General features: G+C 35.7%; 3 protein-coding genes across 3 annotated transcripts; all 3 read right to left on the reverse strand.

Annotated features, from left to right (window-relative positions):
• Positions 1 to 439: 439 nt before the first annotated feature.
• On the reverse strand, positions 440 to 4,794 carry LOC127872994 (proton-coupled folate transporter-like). The gene is made up of 4 exons (XM_052416536.1): positions 4,650 to 4,794; positions 4,305 to 4,388; positions 3,195 to 3,297; positions 440 to 1,784 (listed from the first exon to the last, which is right to left on the reverse strand). Exons 1-4 carry the CDS (start codon positions 4,792 to 4,794, stop codon positions 1,736 to 1,738), a joined length of 381 nt encoding a protein of 126 aa, XP_052272496.1. The 3' UTR covers positions 440 to 1,735.
• Positions 4,795 to 4,828: 34 nt separating this feature from the next.
• Positions 4,829 to 6,544, reverse strand: LOC127872990 (solute carrier family 46 member 3-like). Its single transcript, XM_052416527.1, has 2 exons — positions 6,347 to 6,544; positions 4,829 to 5,939 (listed from the first exon to the last, which is right to left on the reverse strand). The coding sequence occupies exon 2, from the start codon at positions 5,924 to 5,926 to the stop codon at positions 4,829 to 4,831; it is 1,098 nt and encodes a 365-aa protein (XP_052272487.1). The 5' UTR covers positions 5,927 to 5,939; positions 6,347 to 6,544.
• Positions 6,545 to 7,863: 1,319 nt separating this feature from the next.
• On the reverse strand, positions 7,864 to 13,538 carry LOC127872985 (proton-coupled folate transporter-like). The gene is made up of 5 exons (XM_052416518.1): positions 13,349 to 13,538; positions 11,584 to 12,913; positions 11,096 to 11,179; positions 9,203 to 9,359; positions 7,864 to 8,937 (listed from the first exon to the last, which is right to left on the reverse strand). The coding sequence occupies exons 2-5, from the start codon at positions 12,902 to 12,904 to the stop codon at positions 8,880 to 8,882; spliced, it is 1,620 nt and encodes a 539-aa protein (XP_052272478.1). The 5' UTR covers positions 12,905 to 12,913; positions 13,349 to 13,538; the 3' UTR covers positions 7,864 to 8,879.
• Between the last annotated feature and the right edge of the window lie 1,734 nt (positions 13,539 to 15,272).

Genomic DNA, 15,272 nt, shown 5'->3' on the forward strand with positions numbered 1-15,272 from the left:
TGAGTGCCTTTTACACTGAAATTCCCGACGCCCTTTGATGCTTTGCATCAATACTTATCTTGTATTTAGTATGTAACGTCGAATTTTGGTTTTTAAAAAGCTTATTTAAATCATACACTTGTGGTCGAAATCATACCCTCAGTGAAATAGCACATATAATAACTGATAATGGTCTATAGTTATGATTTGTGTATGTGACATCGATATTTGTCATCTACGAACATCCAAATCATGTTCTAAGATTCAAAATCTTTCACTCACAAAATGTCTTATTTTTATGAAAACTTTATAAGTAATTCACTTCATATTTCTTCTATTTGAATCCACAAGACCCGGATTTTTCATAAGTGGAGTGTAATATCATTTGGTGGTGCTTTACACATTTTTTTCTAATCAGGCATCTGGAGTCAAAACCAGCTATAACACAACTGTCACAAACTTTTATTTAAACGTTTTATTGCAAAATAACATTTTTTTCTATCTGAAACCAAATCGTCCATACATGCAATATCAATTATGTTATATCGTATGGTGGATCTCTACAAGTGTGTTTTAATAATGCAACTAGGGTCCAAACTGAACATATCACATTTGTCACATCGTTTATTAAAGGGACCGTCAACCAGATTGACGAAAATAAGAAAAGTTCTAAAAAAACGTATATTTTTACAATTATTAGTTTATATTAATTAAAATATAACGACTGGTATATTGCATTACTTGAAAAAAGTTATTAAGTTTTCATATTTTTAGTATATTCGGTAATAAAATTTTACTGGGTATTTGTACCAGGTAACTGCCAGTTAACTATAAATAACGCAAGTAGATTGATCATCATCGTCACGTGGTAAACCCATGAATGCAAATTGTGCATGCGAAGTGAATTGTTTATATTTATTCTATATATAAAATGATCAATCTACTTGCGTTATTTATAGTGTGTATATCGTTATGTCACCTATTTTCGCGATGTACTTTCGATTTCACATCGCGAAATTTTATAACCGAATATACTGAAAATATGAACTTTTTTCAAGTAATGTAATATACCAGTCGTGATATTTTACTCAATATAAACTAATAATTGTAAAACAAATACGATTTTTAAGAACTTTTCTTTTTTTGTCAATCTGGTTGACGGTCCCTTTAAGACGTTTATTTCAATAAAAAAATCACATGTTTACCCTTGAAGCAATGACCCAGAGGTATAAATGGTGCTACATAACATCATTTCGTACCCTTGTTCAATTTTTGCTGGAATAATACTTCATCTTGGCCCTATAATTAAATATATTTTTTAATACTTACGTAAGTGGAAATTAACTATAAATATTACACAAATAAATCTAAAACACGAAACCAATATAAACGTGAATATGATATACGACTTTTTTAATTTACATCACAGGTGGTTAGCGTATGGCTATGATAATAATTAGTAAAAAAATACATCATTTTGAATGAAAAATAATCAAAATATAACGAAATATCAACTTCTCTGAAAAATGTATATATATAAATCATCACAATAGACAATAACACCAGGTTTATATTTACACAATCCAAATGCGGATCGATTTACGACAAATATATACAAACACATAAATCAAGCACAGTCCACGCCTTAGTGTTCCTTGAATGTTCAATATCAGCCTAAACTCGGAAGTCGGTTAAGCAGACATGGTTTTCTTTGTGATCTTAGAAGACCGAAGTAAACATCGATTATGGTCTCACTTTAACGTTTGACAAGGGGGTTTGTTTTGTTGGAATACTTCTTGTAAAGTCTGAAACAAAGATGCGTTCGGTGATGAAGGAATATAGGATCCGACAATCAAGCGAAAGTCGTTATGTGCTGGGTGGGCTTTCATGTGTATCACAGTAAAATAACTAAGCATAATTAGTATCAGCCACATTGAACTGTTTTTCATTGATGAGAGTTTGTAGAAATTAGACTTATTATACCCCACACCATTTTTGAAGAAGTGGCAATGTCTTGATTTTCATTAGTCCATCAGCCGTTCGGCAATTCAATCCGTAAGACGCTCAGTACGTCTGTCATTCCGTAAACATTTCGTTTCCGCGCGATATCTAGAGAACGATATGTCCAACAGCCATGCACATAGATATGGATGTAAATTCGGAGGTAAGACGTCTTTTACAATTGAGGGTAATGGGACAAGGTCACAATGACTCGTACCGTATAATTGGTATCCGCACACCATCTAGAGAATTCGTAGGATGATAAAAATTGATATGCTGGTTGAGCAGAAGATCTAAGGTATAGATCATTGGACAACTTTGTTGGATGTCGGTGGGGGTGGAATGCAAACATGTTTTAAAAGCAACTGTTTTAAATTGAGATGTGCAAAGCTACCGTTGTTTTTACAAATCATCTTGGTTTAATGGAAGACGTGTTTTGATGTAAAGACGCTATTTGTGATATTCTTGTCTCAACCTTTGTTTAGACGGCGGTGTTTTCTTCGAAATTGCTGTTATATTTTAAGATAGGAAACCTCAGGTTACAATGAATTAAAATGTAGGTGGAAGAAACGCTCAACTACAATATAGCTGGGGAAAATGTTGAAAAACATTGAACCATGTAACGTGAATTGTTCTTTCTTACATATCACTCGACATACCTTGTTTTAGTTTTAAAATGCATCAAACTTCTATAATCTTTTAAAAAAGGTATGGTTCTGAAGGCCCCCTAAGTGAACAATTATGAACTTACTTTTGACAAAACTTGCAGGTTTTTTTATATTAAATAACATAAGGAACAAGAGCTTGCCAAGCAATATTGTCCCCTACCGGTTAAACTACACCATTGTCAATAAAAAAAATATTTGTTGCCATAACAACTAGAATTCTTGACGTAGGAACAAAATGAAATGACGTGCATAATCTCCATATTGCCATCTATCCATGTTTCAAGTTTCATGAAAAATATGAAGAACTTTAAAGTTATCGCAGGATCCAGAAAAGTGTGACGGACAGACTGACAGACAGACAGACTGACATCTATACTAGAACATCGAATAATCGAAACATCTAAAGCTAGAACATTGCCAGTTCGAAACCTGCAAAATTTTCACGAACAGTTCAATAAAAAGTAAAGATCTACAGAGCTTATTATGACTTACATCATTTGCAAGAGACAAAATGCACTGCATGCCCCGTACACGAAAAACACAAACCCTCTGTACAGATTGAGGGTTTCGACGTATATTTCTATGGAGAGAAGGGATCCACATAGGTTCACCAGCGTCTCCATGGTAGCAATGACGGCGAAGACTGCTCCTTAAAAATATTAAAGCAAACATAATGTATCTTTGTGTATTTACTATAAGAAGACATTTGTTGATGGAATCAAGAAAAAATTTATTACATTGAGTTAATGTAATGTTGTTGTCATGGTCTTTATGAAAGTGAATATTTTAAAAACCGATACGTACTTTATCCAATGTGTCAAATACATGTTATGTTTTATTTAATTGTGTGTTCTTTATTTCTTTGCTTTTGTGTATCAAACAAATTGTGTTTAATATATAACTCATCCTCATAGAACTTATGAAGTTAAAGGGACTTTTTCAACGTTTGTCAACATTCCCGTTTTTCAAACCAATATTTTGAAAAGTGACTTTTATATCAAACAATTAAAAGAAAAACTCTGACCAACACCTATGTTGCAAATATCATTTGTAGAAGATCATCACTCGCACTCGGAAAATTTTAAGGCGTTGTTAATTGATAAATTTAATAAAACGTGTATAACTATAATAGAATTTTAAAAAGCTTAGTTTTACAAGCTCCCCATTGGTCTAGTTATAGCGAGAGAGATGTTCAACCTCGAGGTCCAATGTTTGAATCCCGGCGTAGACCCTTCTGGTTATTTAACATTTGTTATTATTAGTATTATTTGAAGTAGTAGCAGTATTGGAGTTAGCTGCTAACTGGAAATGATAAGAACTAACCGACGTGTTAGGGCAGTTGACATATGAGTCGTGTTCTGAGAAAAACTGGACATAATTCATGTGCGTAAAGTGTCGTTCCAGATTAGCCTGTGCAGTCCGCACAGGCTAATCAGGGACGGCACTTTCCGCCTAAATAGGATATTTGCTAAGAAGAGACTTTATTTTAACGAAAAATGTCATAGAAGCGGAAAGTGTCGTCCCTGATTTGCCTGTGCGGACTGCACAGGCTAATCTGGGACGACACTTTACGCACATGCATTATGTCCAGTTTTCTCAGAACACGACTCATATCTAAAACCCTTGGGTACAGATTTCTAACAATTTGGAACATACCTTGCTGATCGGATCTTGTAAGTTTGGAGAGAAGCGCTCGGCACATTGGTACTGTCAGTAAGCCACAAGCCGACACGAAAGGAACTGAACAAGGAGGGATTCAGTAATAGTATATGGTATTGATCAATATTGAAAATTACCTGGTGAAATAAATTGTATACGATGGTTTTGACTTTCATACACGGCTGACATAAAATCAGCATCGCGAGGATTGAATAAGAATATGATAATGGTGTTATCGAGGAAATAAGTTATTTTGTATAAATTCAACAAACGAAAAACAATACAGCCTTGCATTATATTTTACATACATCTGCATAGTATTATTGACTGAGAGGTCCTTACCTGTATATATCAGAGCATCAGAAGATGCCAGACCTTCGATAACGTAACCGATCGTGAATGATATACAACCCATGATTGCAATCGACTCGTCCGTCATAAACTTCTGAAACACCTTAATCAGACCCATCCCACAAATCTGCTGCATTAAACTCCTCGCGGCCGTGAACTGGCCAAGCTTTTCAGAACTCCAACAAAACGGTTCCCCCAACTGAAACAGCGGCTTCTACACTCCCACGCCCAAGCGCCGAGAACATTGTAAAGGTGAAAACCGAGAGTAGTGTGTTATATTTCCATCGACGTCCTCTGTTAAATGACCCAAGATAAAGGTCGTACGCCGTTTTCATTTTGGTGACGACCGATTCCGAATTATCTCTCTTGGCCGGTGGGAAACTTTCCGGAATGAAAATGACGACAATCAGGCTCATTGCCAACATGATTCCGGCAGATAGCATTGGGTAGAAGAACCCAGTGTTTTGAATGAAATATCCTGTAGAGAAACTGAACCCCGCTACTGCCACGCCTATGGCTAATTCTATCATTGTTATCCCTAAGGCTCTTGTTTTGCCTTTCTGTGACGTCACATCTGCGACATACGTAAAGCATACTAGCAACATCGTAAACAATTGCCCAGTTAGTCCTTCTACTATAAACCCAATAAGATGATACGTAAGATTGAAGTCAAAATATATTCCAATAACTGTCACTATCATTCGGATCAAAGTTCCAATGCATGGAAGAAAGAACAAAAATTTTCGTCCGAATTTGTCCGTTGATGAACCCAGCAGCATATTAGCGAATATAGCAGGAATTCCAACAGCTAAACTTGTGTATATACCCCAATTAGAGGCCACGTCTTGAACATGAACCTGTCGTTGGTAATCAAGCGAACTTTTGTTCACATCTTTGCAAGCGCTGGTTTCGTTCAGTTGATCTAGGTCGGGATACAGGTCCCTCTGGACTTTGTAGTAGACAAACAGGCCGAATGTAGCGGAAGAGGTAATGTATCCGGCAATGTATAGAAAGCAATATGGCGCCACCAACCATTTTCGCCAGCCGATTTCGTTGTCCGATTGCGTGATCAAATACACGTCGTCCGTCACATTTGAGCCAACTAGGTCCGGCAACAGGTCAGGTCCATTGATGTTGCCGTGTCTGCTACGACGCTTGTTGCGCTCAATTACACCCCCGGGAGCGCTCGATGTGTCGTAGTCATCCAGAGACCCGGATGTTCGTCTAACTTCATTCTCTATGGATTGCGAGAAACTGCTGAAAGACATTGCTTTAATCGTCCTAAAACATAGAACAGCAATAACGTATATATTTACACAATTAGAATATGTCATGCCATGCGTGTACGTACTGGTTATTATGAGAACACTCATTCGTGTTTGAAATGATATCGTACTAAAAGATGCAAATGCACATCAAACTATATTCAAATTATTATCACACATGATTTTAAAGATTTTTCTAATTACATGCATTTGGGTCGTGTGTTCATATAAAGAACGTAAAATACAGTTTGATAATACGTATGTACACATTTATATCATCTAAACATGGCGTTACACATACGAAAGGGTTAGAAACAGCACTCAATTATAGAAAACAGCTCAGCCTTATAATAAAAATATTGTTTTCACTTTCTGATGTTATCAGAAAACGTATGAAACAATGAATTTAATACAAATACTTACAATTAATCTTTCTCAGTAGGTTGATATCCATTGTTCAGTAATTCATTGCATGTAATTCATCACTGCCATTCCATTATAAGTTTATATACCAAACCTCTCAATCAATCAGACGGTGTAATAATTTCAAGTGTATAATCAGTTTACGGTGAACGTAATCATTTCTGGGGCTGAACAGATAAGTGGGGTGGGTACTTCTGACAACACAAATTGACCGGAGAGCGGTCATTATATGAGTACGTAGCGTTATCAAATCATATGATAATATCAGTACATATTTCAAGGGTATGTGATTTGTGTACGATATGATGTTATTATAAGTGTCAGTTCGTAATGTCATTGTGGTTCATGTACATTGAATGGATAGTTTCGGCCACACAAATTTAATTATATTTTAAGGGTTCCTATGTGTTTTCGCAACCAATACAAACCATGCAGAAAAACAACAACAATAATAAAAGTCGATGAACACTTTTTTTCATTACATTTTTCAATCTAAACATACGTTTACTTATAACACGGTTATGCTACTGCTCATATGTCTATGACATTATAACCAACATTAACCGTGCACATGGACAAGTTGCACACTATTTTATATATGGGCCGTGCTATGTTTAATGCATTTAATGCATTTGCGTACAGTGTCTTCTCAGAATGCTATGTTCAGAGACGACACTTGACGCCAAAAAAATGATTTTTGCTAAGAAGAGACTTTCTTTAAACAGAAAATATCATAAAAACGGAAGTTGTCGTCCATGATTAGCCTGTGTGGACTACACAGGCTAATCTAGGACGACACTTAACGCGTATGCATTAAAATCCCTTTCTACAGAGCACGACTCATATATAAGGAAAACACTTGGGACACAATAGACATCCGAAAACATAAAAAGCCTGTTGTCGGTTAATAAAAGATCAGCTTAGTACGCCCTAAAATGCATGGTTGTTTAACGGAATGTGTCTTCTACGTTTAAAGCGCAACTTCTTCTGTCCATGCACGTCAATAAACCAAACAGCAGACAAAGAAAGGAATTTGCCGTAAGATATAGACTCATATTTGCATTTTTTTCTTAGTTGTGATGAGTAAATTTACATACGTAGCGTGCACTATCATAGAGTGAAATCTGACATTATTATGTGTTAAGTGATCTGTAATAATACCATATTTTTATAAGAATAAATATATACGAAACGCCTGTGTGAAATATACAATTAAAAACACGTTGTTATTATTTGATTTTCATCTACTATATTGATAAGTATTGAAGAACCATGTTGTAAAATAATGATATTAATATATCGAAGGTCATTCAATCGTTTATAATTCGATACCGCATAGGCGTGCCTGTGTTTAAATGGATTACTTCTTGGAATGGTATGTTCGTTTCTGGATAAAGTATAACTATAAAAAAAAAGGATGTGTGTAATCTTCCAGAAGTATTATATTATTTCTTTGAAACAGTTTTCTTTAATACTTACCGATGCTGGTGAAGAAAATCAAATAATAACACAGCATGGTTGGTAAATTGTGTATTTCAAAAACATATGTTATAGCTTTATCCTTACAAAACATGGATCTAGTGCATGTCACTAAACACAAACTAGTGCTAGATATCACCTTATTGGCGTGTTAAATAATTATGTTAATATAAACAAAGAGAAGGAATTGCCACAAATATCAACCCACCATTTAATTGCAGATTTCATTTTAACTGCATTTTGGTTTTTCTGATGAAAGTTTGGGTTATCAAGGTACATGAGGTGCCAATTAGACTGAGATATTACTTTTATTTGACAATGTAACTTAATTAATTTAACTAATCCGAACTGTATTTCAAAGAAAATAAGAAAATAAACATGATGTAAGCATTGAGCAGTTTAAATAAATCTTCATTAAAGAAATTCATTGAAATAATCTAAAATAAAATATGTGTTTAATGCATGTTTTAATAAAACATGATATTGTCAATTTGATGTATGTAAAACAGTGTAAATGATTGTGCAATAACATATTTTTTATAACAACGTTAACAAACATTTGAGCCTATTTAAAATTAATATTGTACAGCTAACATATAACAGACAAGATTTATAAGTCTATATTCATGAAAATGTATTTGCTTTATAACTTATATATTGTCTAATGTAAGAATAAACAGTAACACGGGGAAACTGAGAAAACGTTCATAATAAGAACGTTTGGACATTGCAGAGAAAGAAACCTGTTAATATAGAAATAAAACATGATCTATAGTGTTCATTTTTTATCTGATTGCTATTGAAAACAATAAAAAGAATATGCGGAAACAGACAAAGAAATTCTGAGATCATGCATATGTTCAGGTGCAAGAACGAAAGGTCTGTTAATTAAAAAGGGTGATACGTGAATATACTAAGAATCTGGCAAAATACATTCAAGAGAGTTCGTCCGTCTGTCTGTTGGATTGTCGAGTGTCACAGCGCAGCAAATTTGATAAGAATCTGTTCAACTTTAAATGTTCGTTTATTCTTATTGACAAAAAACGTTGTTGTATTATCTTCGAATATCTAGAGGTGTAGGGAACGTTCGACGGGAACCAAATCGGTAAATGCTGAAAAGATAAATAAGGTTGAAAACAAGATGCGTAATATATACGTATATGTAACAGATGTAGTACATGTAACAGTAGTAGTATTTATAAAGGTAGTAACACATGTTATTGTACTAGCACATGTAATTGTAGTAATATGACTAGTAAGAGTTGAGTAATTAATACTATTTTCAGACTGAAAATGTCATAGCTCCATTCAGTTTCGATGTTTTCGTCATACACAAGTTAACGGGAAGTTATTTAGTTAGAACAAAACACTAATTACCCCAAACATGTCAAGCAGATGATACTGCATCCGGCGAATATGAAGAACACGAAGCCTCTGTAGTAGCTGATGGTGGCCGAGTAGATCTCATTTCCGGCTACTGTGCCACCCATGTAAATGACATTCTCCATGGCAGCAATGGCCGAAAATACTGCCCCTGAAAAGCAAACATCAAAGCGACCAGAGTGGTACTGTATTTACACTGACTTGTACTTCTTAACTTGCAATGATGGAAAGAAAAGGGGAGAAACTAACATGTTGCAAAAGGACACATTTGCTTGAATATATGGACTTTTTATTCTAATTCTCATATTTAAAATGTGAAGATCGCAACATCTGCGCAGGCATAATTATGACTCTTTTAGAGAAAAGCTCTATCATATAACTGCCGCCTTTACACACCACGTGATGATGGATTTAAATGTATTTTATATGTTTTAGTCTTTCTTGTTAATTTATCAATTGGTTGCAAAACATAAAAAATGCATTATGTAAAACATAGCACAGATAATCATAAAATAGGAAAAGTTACGAACTCTTTCCAAATCTGGAAGGGTTTTACTTGTGAATGTAGTGTAAGGAACTTCGGCGAACTGGTTTGTTTTATACTTACACGACTATATGTAACAATACTATCAAAGTCAGATCATATCAAAAAGGACATTTAAATTCGGGTAACCAGATTTTGTCGACTTATTTTGAACGGGCCTAAAGAGTGTGTTAATGTGGATCGAAATTGGGTTGTAGCCTACAAAGATAAATATAGTTCACGCGATTTTTACATAATTATGTATCCTTTATTAAGAGTATAATACATAATAGTACATGTCTAGCTGATAAAAACTGCAGCATAATGAATCTATAATAAAACTGTTCAAACGAAGTTAAATGTTTAACGCATTCATGAGACTTTCTTGTCTTGAAGCTTATAAACGTGGATTTATACAAAAATGTTCTTTTTTATATACTTAATTGTTAATATAGACACTATATAAAATATATTATAAAGAAGCTTATATGTGTAGAAAATAACATGTTATTGTCTTTTCGTTTTTAAATATACCACGTGAGGATTAGCTTAAAAGACGGCGATTCATACGGTTAGGGTAGTAACCTATTTCTGTTTATCATAAATTTGTATAGAATAAATAATCATATTTCATCGCAACGACTCTACATTTAAGTGGGAATGAATATATAACATATGGCGTTTGACAGGTTTTTTGCATAATTATAATAAACACTTGAACAAAACATTTGAAAAAAGTTTGTGCTGTGTGTGTTTTGTTTTCATTCATTTGTATTGCTAAAATGGTGCACATCATTTTTTAAAAAATATGTTTTGTTGAATGTAATTCTATTTCATTTTACTACCAAAGAAAGGTGACTTCATAGTTGATTCCGGGTAGTAAGACATATATCTAAACATTAACGAGTATAAAAACGCATAATGTGCATTGACCTGATATATGGGTCGTGCTCTGTGAAAATGTGGTTTAATGCATGCACGTAAAGTGCCGTCCCAGATTAGCCTGTGCAGTGCACACATGCTAATCAGGGACGTCACTTTCCGCTTTTATGATATTTTTTTGTTTCAAGAAAGTCTCTTCTTATCAAAAATCTAGTTTAGGTGGGAAGTGTCGTCCCTGATTAGCCTGTGCGGACTGCTCAGGCTAATCTGTGTGAACACTTTACGCACATGCATTAAACCCCTTTTTCACATAGCACGGCCCATATATTGCAGACACAGACCTTACTATTTGGACGATATCACCGTTGTGGTATGATACAGATCCGTGTAGTGTTCTACGATAACACTTGCTGTATTTGCCAGTTTGTTAACCTACCTCATACATAAGTTGAGAAAGCAATACAGATGTGAGCAAACAGTACCTTGCTGCTCCGTTGATGTGAGTTTGGACATCAGAGATCGACATATCGGGACTGTGAGGGGTCCGGGAGCTCCTATTATTGCACCTAAATGAAAAACATAATTATGGAAACTGAACTTTAAATGCTATGTGATGCGATGATAAATATAGCATCGCCGGCAACAAAATTATTGACGCAACGTGTATTCATTACTAGATAAATTCAAGCATTCAAAAAATGTAGTGTATTATACATATATTAACAAAGTGTCCGTTAGTATTGGAGTCGTTCATTGTAAAACGACGGTGTGAGCTTTGTATAAAATTGTGACTCCTAAAATCGTACAAACAACTTCATTATGGTAAGATGTATTTAATACATCTTATCAATGTAACTTCTTTGGCACACGTATGATGATAAAGCATAACGCAGGCTTAATCTTGTGATTGCAATTTAAATCAGTTTTGCTTAACAGTATAAAAAATGTATTTTAAGGAATTTCTACAGACCTATGTACATGACCAGATCCGTTTTTGCGAGGCCTTCAGCCACGAAGTTTGCGGCAAACGTCACACAGCCGATCATCGCAATAGACTCGTCCGTCATGACTGCCTGCATACACTTGATGAGACCCATTCCGACCGCGTTCTGGAGGAGATTCTTAGCGGCGCTGTAGTACCCGAGCTTCTCCGGGCTCCAACAGAATGGAACGCCCAGCTGGTAAAGTGGCTCTACGCTGTCGCTACCGAAAATGTCAAACATGGTGATAGCGAAAACGAGCATGAGGATGTTGTACATCCACCTGCGGCCAGCATTCGCAGATGAGAAAAATAACGAAAAGGATGTAGACATTTTGTCGAATACGCTGTCCTCGGAGTTCCGTTTATCCGGAGGGAAACTTTCAGGAATAAAGAATACCAGGAAGAGGGCGATCACGACCAGGACTCCGGAAGTCAGCATGGGGTAGAAGAAGCCTGTGTCTTGGATAAAATATCCGGTTACGAAACTGAACACTGTTGCCCCGATACCGTTAAACAGTTCTACAAGGGTTATACCTAGGGCCCGTTTCTTGCCTCTTGGAGGCGTTATATCGGCAATGTACGCAAAGCATACGAGTAGCATGGTTGGAACAAAACCGAGAAGCCCTTCGATAAAAAATCCGATGATAAAGTATAAAAGGTCGAACTTAAAATAAATCCCTACCACACAAACACCCGTCCTGATAATTGCACCTACACACGGTAAAACAAAAAGGAATCTACGTCCAAACTTGTCCGACGACGAGCCCAAAATGATGCATGCAAACAACGCCGGAATTCCGTTGGCCAATTTGTAATACATGCTCCAACTGGCTGCCTCTTGCTGCACTTTCGTCTGCATTTTGTAGTTTGGATCACTGGTGTTGACATTGCAACCGAATGTTTCGTTTATCTGGCTCACGTTTGGAAAAAGTTCCCCCTGAACGCGTTTATATAAGTACTGCGTGAACGCAGCCTGCGTTGCCACGTAGGCGGCCATGTAGAGGAAACAGTACGGCGCCACGAGCCACTTCCTTGGCGATACTTCCGGCTGCATTGCTATCAGATACACCGCTTCGTTGACGGACGAGCCTACAAGATTGGTGCGATAGTCCGGTGGTTGCGCAGAGGACATTTTGCGTTCCATGACGGACTGCGGGAGGGTTTTTCTGTAGTCGTCGTCGTAAATGCCGTAGGGCAGGGAGCCATGCCTGGCGGTTGTCCCGTAGCTCCGTGGGGTCAGGCTGTGGCGACGGGGTTGGTCCGAGGGAGAAGAAAAGCTCCATGAGTTGCGATCAGATAAGCTGGTCATGTAAACTTGCTGAAGCAGGTATTGAGAATATGAGAGTTTGTTTTACAGATTTACATGAACTATTATTACTTTACAAAGGGATTAATATGTATTTCTTATGTATGTCTCAATTAAAGTTTGTTCTTAAGAGACTGCTGAAACGAAAGTAACAAAATGCAATATTTAAATATAAATGTGAATTTTAATAACACATTATAACGTAGAAGACGATGTTGCAATTTGGAGTTTCTGGTAAATATATTTTATGTATTTCTTCAGCCTAAATACAAATGAAAAAATTTATAATTCCCTTGTGTCGCAGAGTATCCAGCTTCAGCACTAGTATTCACAAATATGTGCGGTATATTGAATATAAGAAATTATGTAAGCGACAACGTTGCATATTGATATGATAAATACTGCTTAAATCACAAGTGCGTACGAAATTGTGTGTTGTTACAATACCTTTAATGTCTGTTAGCACATAAAATCCCTTATGTTTTATTCTTAATAGGTGTGATAAACCACAGGCTGTTTGATGAACATGTGTTTACATATTTCTGAACTGTACATGCCTTTCCGCGAAACAGAACAATCGATTAAACTATTATACTCTGTATTTTTCACATGACAATGAGTTTGACTGTCGCTTTACAAGTACATATAGAGAAGATAGAGGACGGTAGGGTTTGATAACGGGATATCGCCATATATATTGTAAACATGTCCTCCGATAAAGACAAGATGGTGGGGACTGAATGATAACTTTTTAATTCTAAATATCATCAAAATAATAGAGTGCCCTGGGCATTCGGTGACATAAGAATGTATAGTAGCATGATGAACCACAGGTGGTTAGCGTGTGGCTATGATATTAATTAGATAAAACATCATTTTGAATGATAAATAATCATATTATAACGAAAAATTAACTTTTCTGAAAAAAAAATGTCACTATCAAATATATATATATAACGTTTTCACTAATTAATATCATAGCCACACGCTAACCACCTGTGTGATGAACAATAGTATACGTCAGTTATCGTTTGTTTAAATGTGTCTTGTTCTGAGAAAACTGGGCTTAATTCATGTGCGTAAAGTGACGTCCCAGATTAGCCTGTGCAGTCCGCACAGGCAAATCAGGGACGACACTTTCCGCTTTAATGGTATTTTTAGTTTCAATGAAGTCCCTACTTACCAAAAATCAAGTGTACAGGCTAATCTGGGACGACACTTCACGCACATGCATTATGACCAGCGTTCACAGAACAAGACACAAATAAACAAGCTTAGGCGTATTGATTTGTTTGTAAATGTCGAAAAAAAAAATATGTATACCATTCCAATATCTATTGGAAATAAATTGATATCTATTAAATTTTCTTATAAACTTCAGTTGTTTATATCAGGCGTGGTTGCAGGATTTTAGGTCAGAGGGACATCCTATTTACGAATTACTTACTATTCAAAACACAACAAACTGTACACAAAATGCAATAGCGTATAATTGGCACATACTCTTAGTTACACAAAACCATCAACATGTAAACTTCGGGAAAATACAAAGGTTAAAAAATCGATGTCGATTAATTTCTGTAAAAAGTTGCATCGCTCTGACATTAAGATTTTTCAATTACGGGCATCATTCATAGAGACAGCCTGAAGGGACATGGTCCAGCGATTTTTTTAAATTTGCTCGAGATTGGTCCGATACAAATGTGTACATCGGTCTGATATTTGGTTAAACATCTGTTCCAGATCGTATGTACAACAAAACTCGGTCCGACAATAATTGCTTTAATGTATAATTCCACATGACGTTTGACCTTTATTAAAACTGTATTGTACTAAAATGTTTCGGGGCATTTTTGCGACTATCTAGAAATATTTCGTGAATCTCCCAGCAGAGTTGTCGCTCCATGCCCTTATATACATAAATGTAATTTAACCGTCGAGCAAGTGATTACCTTTCCATGTTGGATCGCCATGAGTCCGCAACCTGGGGTGGGGGTGGGGGTAACTTCCTATATACAGGTATATAGGGGTGTGCCGAAAATATGGGTAGTGTTTTTCGACTAAAATTATAGATATGGGTATGGTTTTGAGCATCTAAGTATAGATATGGGTATTGAAATCAGAAATTTGCTTGTATATAAATGCATATAGATTTGAAAGTATCAGTATCAAAATGGGTATGATAAATTTCATTCTTGTATATAGATTTACAAATAAGCATATTATAGCAAATTTTTACTGTATTGATATGACGGAGATTAAAATTATAGTGCGGAATGTGTCCACTTTATCAAATTCTAGTATTGAAATGGGTCAAGTTTATCAATATTCTTGTATTGAAATGGGTCCACTTTCTCAATGGTATCGTATA

This window comes from Dreissena polymorpha, chromosome 3 (genome assembly GCF_020536995.1).
Source record: "Dreissena polymorpha isolate Duluth1 chromosome 3, UMN_Dpol_1.0, whole genome shotgun sequence".
Classification (NCBI taxonomy): Eukaryota; Metazoa; Mollusca; class Bivalvia; order Myida; family Dreissenidae; genus Dreissena; species Dreissena polymorpha.